The 9,440-nt window shown below is 44.5% G+C and overlaps 1 protein-coding gene across 1 annotated transcript in view; it reads right to left on the bottom strand.

Annotated features, from left to right (window-relative positions):
- Positions 1-286: 286 nt before the first annotated feature.
- LOC138554392 (zinc finger protein 268-like) overlaps positions 287-9,440 on the bottom strand; it is a 36,324-nt gene continuing 27,170 nt past the window's right edge. Inside the window, exon 4 of the mRNA XM_069642585.1 lies at positions 287-7,459. Coding sequence (XP_069498686.1) covers positions 5,065-7,053 — 1,989 coding nt within the window. The 5' untranslated portion in view covers positions 7,054-7,459 and the 3' untranslated portion in view covers positions 287-5,064. The remainder of the gene's footprint in view (positions 7,460-9,440) is intronic.

The raw sequence follows: 9,440 nt of genomic DNA, 5'->3' as shown, positions 1-9,440 counted from the left end.
TTACTACTTCTTTCTCTTTACCCAAACCTCCTCGGTCATGACAAGCTCCCTCCAGGTTCACCTCTTTCCCATCCCTCCTGCCCCACCTCCTCTGTCTCTACCCACACCTCCTCCATGGACAAGGAAGTTTAAAAAGTGGACAATAACATTAATTCCAGCATAAAACTGGAATAGAGGTGCTCACCCCACTAATTAAAACAAATTAATTGTTCCAGGACACAGTTTACACTAAATGTCAGGGGAAAAGATTTAACACAAATGGAGTTACTAACAATGTATTTTTAATGTTAACAAAGTGACATAATGGCTGAAGCTCAATATTCATTTCATCAGCATTTCACTCAGTGTATGAATCCCGGTGAGAGACTTTTACATTAGACATGTCAGTTTATCCAAGACCAGCTTTATTTTATAAACATTGATTCCACTATTCCTTCTTGGAATTTACAGAACAGCTGTGATATCATTACACCCACAACTCTCATTTCAGACAGAAAGGCGCCTTTTCATTTCCAGATGTGCATGACGTTTATCGTCTCACACCACAGAGGATATTTCTATTTCACTTGCTCGTTCGACTATTCACAAAACGTCACTTTTCTAAAGTCTGTATAATTTAACAAACACTTGACATCTTCTCTGGGCCCTTCACATCAAACTAATTTCTTATAATATAGTGCTTTAATAGTGGGCATGCACCCTCCCTTGTGCAATTGCACCTCCACCTGTCGATCCCAGGCTAGGGAACCATCTACTAATCCTAAATGCTCCAATAGAGATAGGAAATAGTGTAATACATTAGAGGGGATCCTGAGGAGAAAAGGAAACGGTAGTGCTGTAGAACATGCAACATAAAGTGGAAACACTGCAGCATTCAGCGAGGATGGCACTCCTGGTGAGGCATGCATTTCTTGGAAACTGACTTCTGGAGTAATATTGTAGATTGCAGTTTTATGACTACCACTCTCCATGTTTTCACTGTTGCAAAACAGTCTTTGCACATGTGTTGTGCCAAGTTTATATATACTTCTCCATTTTTATTATACATGAGGTCTCCAGAATCTCTATGAGTTGATGTTGAAAGTAAAATTACTGTATGGGGGTGTAGAAATATAATTCCCAGTAGAGGCATTTCTAATGGATTCCTTCCTTCCACAGATTCTTAATCTATGATATCCATATCCTAGCACAGCAGTTCTCTAGAAAAATGTATGCAGTCAGGGGGTTCGGCCAGCTCTGTGTCGGGTCCGTCCAAAGCCTCAATGCGTTTTGCACCAGTAACAACATTGAGGCCAGTATAAGTAGTGGAGCCACGCCCCATGACCTCAGTTCCTTTTTTCAGAGCATTGATGCCTCAATGACACTGCACCATGGTCTCTGTAGGAATATGTCCCACTTCCCATCGACACTTTCATGTCGAAAAAGTATGACATTTACAACGAGATCCCATGGGTTTGGAGCCCATGGATTCTAGAGAGCAGACACTTCCCGAGGAGTTTTATGAGAGTGGCGACATGCTGGACCTGGCAGTTAACCTGCCAGGGGCAAGCGGTCTGGACAATTCCCTGTAGTTGGACATTCTACCGGCACCAACACCAGGTAAAACTCAAGCTGCTTTTTAGTGCCTGATGGCAAAGGTGGGCGATACCCTGGGTTCCTCTGTGCCGCCCAGGTCCAGAGTGCAATACAAACTCTGCGAAATTCTGGACGATGCACCAAAGAGGCACTGCTGCCCTTCAACGTGGTGGTAGAGGAACCAGTGTTGAAAGCGTGGGAGAAACCTGCCTCCGTCGACCCCAATGGACACAGATCTAGGATGGAAGCACTGTCCTGCACTTTCTGACCCGCCAACATCTTACCTGAAAGCATGGTGGTACTGGCCACTACAGTGAGCCTGAAAACCTCTACCTTTTCCCTCCCTTACACCGGACAGGTAAAGCAAAAGGCTGGACTAATGGGGCAAGGAAGTGTTCGTGTCAGGCAGCCTAGTGGTGAAAGCCAAGAATGCATCTTGTGCCATGGTGAAGTTCTCCTTTGGCCTATGGTCGGCTGTAGTCGGTGCGGCAGAGCATGCTCCAGAGGGCAGAGAAGCAAAGAGAATGTAGTTCTGGAGAACTAGGTGTCCCCGACAGCGGGTCATCAGGCCACACGGGAGAACATCACAGCAGATGCATTGAGCAGCCAGACCTCGGCCTACCACAAATGGGAGCTCTGTCAAGAAGTTCTGGTGGAGATCTCTCTTTACGGGGGTGACTCATGAAGTGGACCTCTTTGCGTCCAGTTTCAACCAGAAGGCAGTTCCACTGCAGGGAATTTTCTCAGTAGGGAGCTATCGGGGGGCGCATTGACCATCGAGTGGACTTTTGACCCCCTTTATGGAGTGCCCACCGATCCCAGTCATCCCGCTGGCCCTCAGGAGATCCAGTCTGTTCAAAACCACACTGATCCTGATCGCCCTGGACTGGCTAAAAATCTATTTATGCCTGCAGGCAGCATACATTTTCACTTTGATGCCATAGAGGGTCCTGGATCCTTTATCCTGTCCTCTGCCTCATGTGTTGGATTTTATACTTTCCTTGGCCCAAGCAAGCCTGCAGATTGACACTTGGAAGGTTACCTTCCCACTATTTCTGAGTTCAAGAGGTCCCTAGAAAAGGGCTTGTTTTTTACAATCAACATTGTTATGCAGTTTTTGTGGGGTTGGTGTAACCAGTTACCTCCCTGCCAGTCTATAGTTGCAGTGTGGGATTTGCATTTATTTTCAACTTTTCTTATGTGAGCTCCATTTAGGACCTTTAATTCTTGTTAGATTGGTCACCCTTATGGGTGGTTTTTCAGGTTGCCATCACATCTGCGAGAGGAGTGAGTGAGCTCCATGTGTCGTTTCACTTCTGCATTTGTTACTTCCCAAGGAGAAGGTGACTGGGAGCGAGACCCTCTTTTCTGCCAAAAAGGAACTCGGATTTCCATCTCTCAGATCCATCTTCCTGTGTTCTTCCCTCCACCTCACCCTTCCAATGCAGATTAAAGATTTCATTGATTGGACCCAATACAGGTCCTTAATTTCTATGTCTCTCAAACTCGAGAGGCTAGGAAGGATGACCAGATTTCTGTTAGGTACGCTGGTGCTCGTGCTGGCAGGGCTGTGACCAAACAGACCCTGTCCAGGTGGATCATTCTCTGCATCTCAGAATGCTATGATCTGGGTGTGAAGGATGTGGGGTAAGGGTATCTGGGCACATTCTACCAGGAGGGGCTGCCACCTCTGCCCTGCAGAGAGGGGGTTCGCCTGTCCTGGACATTTGCCAGGCAGCAACATGGGCATCTCTGCACACGCTCGCTAAGCATTACTGCTTGGATTCCCTTGCGGGTCAGGATGCCCGTTTTGATAGGGCAGTAATTCTGGGTTTTGTGGTTTAGGGGGTGTGCTTGCTTTTCTCCCTCCTCCAGATTACGTACTGCTTTGGGAGTCCATCATAGATGAGGAATCCATGGCAGGAAGGAATCCATTAGTAGAAAAAATGACTTTCCTTTCAGTAATGCTCCTTCTGATGGATGTTCCTGCCACGGATTCCTCATTGCACTTCCTACCTGCCCCTCTTCTGGGAAGCTAGTACACCATCAGTTCTACAGTCCCTCAGCATCAAGAGTGCTAGGGAAGGAGGGTGGAACTGAGGTCTGGGGCACAGCAACGCTACTTATACTGGCCCAGACATCATTTTGGTGCGAGGTGTGAAAAGGGTTGGACCGATATAGAGCTTGTGCAGCACCCCCTATCGGCAGAAGAGTTTCTGGAAAACACCTGCATGAGGTTATGGATATCATAGATGAGGAATCTATGGCAGGTATATCCATCAGAAAAAACATTACAGATAGGCAAGTCATTTGTTCTTTTTAAGTAGAAAGAAATTGCAACTTTTTAATTCACACTTCTTTATGACTAGCAATTCATGTAAAATAAAATAAACATTACTTTATAGCTTCTCTACATATCAAGCAGAAATCCCTGTAAACCACCATCCACTGGTACTGCCTGGCTGGCATCACTGGGATGAACATATTCATGAACCCGAGTGGGAGAAAGCAGGAAGGTTGGCACCAATTTGTCCATTGTTTCCAAAGTTACAGTAGGGAATTTGGCTACTTTGTTTAAGGGAGTGTTTGCCAATTCTTGGGGAGTAAATGGTTAATACATCGCTTATCTGTAGGGTTGGCATTAAGAGTTGCCTTAATATTTCTCTATGGCACTTACTCACCTAAAGGTTAATGGGTTCTAACAGCAGGTGGGCATTCCATAAATAGGGAGCATGAGGGAGTTTGAATATGTGTAAATAAATACTTCCTTTTTACATTCTTGACTCTAAGACGTTGGTACAGTGAAATGCTTATTGAGAACACTGTTATGTAATGCATATAATGCCTCTCTCCCGGAAGCCTTTCTGTTTTGTGAAAACCTTCTCTATCCCTATATATGTGCATGAGATGCAACAGGAACTGCAGCGGTTGTGTTACAGAACCTGGGAGTAAGTTGTAAGAGATGTACGTTGATAGAGCTGTGCGATGCAGTTGGGAAGGGAAATGCACTCTGAGTCCCTCCAAATCCACTTTTAGAATCTATGTAGCAAGAGCATACTATCAGTACTGAAAAAGACAAGATGCCCTCTGGGTTCCATTTCAGTAGATGGGAGCCTCCCTGTTGCATGTGGAGGGCGCTAGACCTTAGCTGAACCAAGAGATAGGGGGAGACCTCCACTTAAGATCAGAGCCCTTCCTAGCTGCCGGGGTCCCAAAGGCCACCTCATATATCCTATGAGAGTCTATAGTTATTGATTCAACCACTGACTCTTTAAGCTTTTCCAAAACGTTGGTGCCCATCAATTTGCATGAGGTCCTTAGGCAAAGTGTTCCATAGGATGGTTACCTTAATACAGAAGGTACAGTCTCCCTTCTGAATATTCTAGAAGGGATGCATTTCAAACAGCAGTGATTCAACAATCATAATCAGTCATCATTTGTGTGCCAAAGGAAACCGAGAACCACTGTGGAGGCAGGTTCTTCGCAGTATTAGACAGCTATACCAAACTCAGTAGCATTGTAGAAGCATCTCCTTCTATCAGAAGCAGCTTCAGTTGCAGAAGAGATGTCTCCACCTCCATGTCCTGTCTCATGGCAGATAAGAACATCCTGTGTACTGAAGTATTCGCCACATTCACTAAACTGAAATGGACCAAGGCATGCATGTTTTGTCTGGTGCCTAATAAGGTGACTGTTCCGACTGAAGCATTTTCCACATTCAGTGCACCAATAAGGTTTCTCTCCCGTATGTGTTTTCTGGTGGTCAACAAGATTTACCTTATACGAAAACTTTTTCCCACATTCAATGCACTCATAAGGTTTCTCACCTGTATGTGTTCTCTGGTGGATAGTAAGAACTTCCTTTCTAGCAAACCCTTTCCCACATTCAATGCACTCATAAGGTTTCTCACCTGTATGTGTACTCTGGTGGGTATTAAGAACTTCCTTTGTTGCAAACCGATTCCCACATTCAGGGCACTCATAAGGTTTCTCACCTGTATGTGTTCTATGGTGTTTAATAAGATGTCCCTTCCGAGCAAACCCTTTCCCACATTCAATACACTCATAAGGTTTCTCACCTGTATGTGTTCTCTGGTGGCTAGTAAGATCTCCCTTCTGAGCAAACCAATTCCCACATTCAGTGCACTCATAAGGTTTCACACCCGTATGTGTTCTCTTGTGGATAGTAAGACGTCCCTTCTGAGCAAACCCTTTTCCACATTCAATGCACTTGTAAGGTTTTTCACCTGTATGTGTTCTCTTGTGGATAGTAAGACGTCCCTTTGAAGCAAACCCATTCCCACATACGGTGCACTCATAAGGTTTCTCCGATGTATGTGTTCTCTGGTGGATAGTAAGATGTTCCTTCTGAGCAAACCCTTTCCCACATTCAGGGCACTCATAAGGTTTCTCACCCGTATGTGTTCTCTTGTGGATAGTAAGACGTCCTTTCTGAGCAAACCCTTTCCCACATTCAGTGCACTCATAAGGTTTCTCACCTGTATGTGTTCTCTGGTGGATAATAAGCTCTCTCTTTGTAGCAAACCCTTTCCCACATTCAGTGCACTCATAAGGTATATCACCTGTATGTATTCTCTGGTGGATAGTAAGCTTTGCCTTCCAAGCAAACCCTTTCCCACATTCAGTGCACTCATAAGGTTTCTCACCTGTATGTGTTCTGTGGTGGCTAGTAAGCCCTCTCTTTGTAGCAAACCCATTCCCACATTCAGTGCACTCATAAGGTTTCTCACCTGTATGTGTTCTCTGGTGGTTAGTAAGCTCTCCCTTTGTAGCAAACCCTTTCCCACATTCAGTGCACTCATAAGGTTTCTCACCTGTATGTGTTCTCTGGTGGACAGTAATCTCTCCCTTTGAGGCAAACCTTTTCCCACATTCAGCGCACCTATAAGCTTTCTCACCCGTATGTGTTCTCTGGTGACTAATAAGCTGTTGCTTCTGAACAAACCCTTTCCCACATTCAGTGCACACATACGGTTTCCCACCTGTATGTGTCCTCAGGTGGCTAGTAAGCTCTCCCGTTGTAGCAAACCCATTCCCACACTCAGTGCACTCATGTGGTTTCTCACCTGTATGTTTTCTCTGGTGGAGAGTAAGTCCTCCTTTTGTAGCAAACCCTTTCCTACATTCACTGCACTCATAAGGCTTCTCACCTGTATGTGTTCTCTGGTGGATAGTAAGCTTTCCCTTCCAAGCAAACCCTTTCCCACATTCACTGCACTCATAAGGCTTCTCACCTGTATGTGTTCTCTGGTGGACAGTAAACACTCGCTTTGTAGCAAACCCTTTCCCACACTCAGTGCACTCATAAGGTTTGTCACCTTTATTCATTTGGTGGTGGCTGATAAGTGTATCATGCAAATGGACACTATTCTCATAGTCAGTGCGCTGATAAGGTTTTTCGCCTATGTCCTCATGTGGGCAATATGTATGTTCTTGAAATGGCAATTGTTCCCACATTTTGTGCACGTGTAAAGTGTCTTGCCAGTTTATTTTTTCAGGTGCCTTGACTTAAGTGGAGCCTTTTCAATTAACCTTTTCCCAAATTCAGAGCACAAATGAGAAATGCTTTTCTTAATGCACATAACACATTGTCATGGTCGTGCTAGATATCCCTCACTCCCCCAGGATATACAGAATCAACACACTTGGTTACTGGATGCTACCACAAAGTGGTTGCATGGATTGAAGCCATCGTGTATCAACAGACTTTGCAATCCCAGTTCCTGAATACTCTGAAAAGGCAACTGGACCCCAAACGTTCACTCTTCTAACATGCTTGGAAAGTGCATATTCTAACAATGAAGCTTTTCCCTGCGATAGTCCAGAGAATCAAAATCACTGGTGCATTTCTGGGGCATTTCACCTATTAAGATAAAAGGAGACACACATTATTAGTTTCAACATGTTCACAATCACAGGCAGCACACATAAAACTACTCAGTAGTAACTCCTCACATAGTAATTTATTTGACTTTGAAGTGCCATCTATTGGGGAAAGGCGCTCCAACAGGTGGCAAAGAAGTTGTGCTTCAATGGGAACATTTAGTGGAACATGTAACATGCAGCAGGAATAATGTGTTTTTATTTAGAAATGTTTTGCATCCAAAACACTAGGGGGAAAAAACCAGCCTGGGTGAACAAACATTTTAAATGCATATTATCAAGAACATGTATATGTTCTAACAATATATTTATTCAGAAATGACTACATTATCACACGGAAACTCCCAATTTCTACACACAAATGATAAAGGCAGGAGTTTGCCACCAATCGGACGCCAGCTTCACCAGTCCACTGTGTAATAACTGATGACTTGTGTATTGGCCAAAACATGAATAATGTAACCAACAGCACCATCGAGGAGACTGGGATTGTGATTTAAAGGGAAAGCAACAATCTCTTCCCATGGTGAGAACAGCACAGGCCGGGCTGCCACTACATTCAACCATTGAATTTAAACCTAGATAAGCTTGTTTTTCTGGAGATGAGGGATGGTTTGGAGTTTGTGTCAGAGACCAAAAGAATAACGTGTATGAAAGACTCCACAATATCATCCCATTTGCCTTCTTAATTGTTCACATAAATGTCCCATTGCCAGGTACTAAATTGAATTGGCCAGAAGGATCCACTTCTCTTTCCCTGTTCAAAATACCACAGTGTCGTTTTCATGAGGTGGTACACACTCGGTTTTACTGTTAGGGAGTGGGTGTAAATAGGTCTGTTACCAAGCTACCATAACAAGACCCCTTTTTGTGGTTTCTGATCTATGCACCTTAGGTTGAATCTCAGTGCGCACCTGTGTGCTGTTACCATCACATCCCTAGGAACCAATGGAGATGTTGCCCAATCACTGCCAATATCCACAAATTGATGCCATTTAGTGATTACACACATGATTGCCGTTGATCTACTGTGGAGATTCTACTCGCCCTACTCCAGGGGAATCCGCTCAGCATAATCCTGCGGATCCATGATAGGGTGAGAATTTCATTACCAGCATCTCTTGCAACCCATATGGCAGCGACCCTGGAATAAGATGTATTTACACGTGAATAGTATGCATACTCCCCCTCCAACCCCCCCCCACAATGGGCAAGTGTCCACCTGTCTGTCAGTCCTACATTTATTGTGTGGGTAGCTAGCACAACAATATATGCGAGAACCTTTGAGCTGTCCAGTATGGGGGACAAACACCAGTTTTAGGTGACACAATGAGCACATTTGTTTTGGCGTGCTCCTTGTTCCCAGTGGATAATCCTTAGAAGACAACCTCCCCCTCATCTGTTCTCAGGTGCGTCGTCTGTGCAGCCACCACCTTAGGCTGTGTGAGTTTAACCATCCTCCAGAAGCAACTACTCTTTTTTAGGATGTCACGGTCCACAATATTTAACAATCTTGGTCTAACCATATCCTTGTGTGGCGCATATCAATCTAGAGTCCCCTTTGAACCCAATTTCCGTGCTCCCCGAAAGTTTATCCATTTATTTTGCTACAATAAGCGATTGCAATAAAAAGTAGAATGCCTCGCCGTACTTCAACACCCGCAATCCTAGTCTCTACATCCGTGCTTCTGAACTCGCTGTGTCAAAACTAATAAAACATTCCATCATTGAGGTTCTTTACTAAGACACAGAATGAGCCAGAGTCCTGCCCTTGACCAGTACCCCTCCCGACATAGCAAAGTCCATCGATTCATTCACGAGACATATCTTTATCATCTTCATGTACCAAAAATGTAATGCACATGTTTTCCCAGATCCTTGCAGGAACCTACAGCTGAACACTACCACAAGTTGGCAATGTAATTCTAGCAGTAGTAAAGGCTGTGCATGGCCCTGGCCCT

This window comes from Ambystoma mexicanum, unplaced genomic scaffold (assembly GCF_040938575.1).
Source record: "Ambystoma mexicanum isolate Mex_15411 unplaced genomic scaffold, UKY_AmexF1_1 Mex_scaf16, whole genome shotgun sequence".
NCBI classification, from domain to species: Eukaryota; Metazoa; Chordata; class Amphibia; order Caudata; family Ambystomatidae; genus Ambystoma; species Ambystoma mexicanum.
This window is presented reverse-complemented; position numbering and strand designations above follow the sequence as displayed.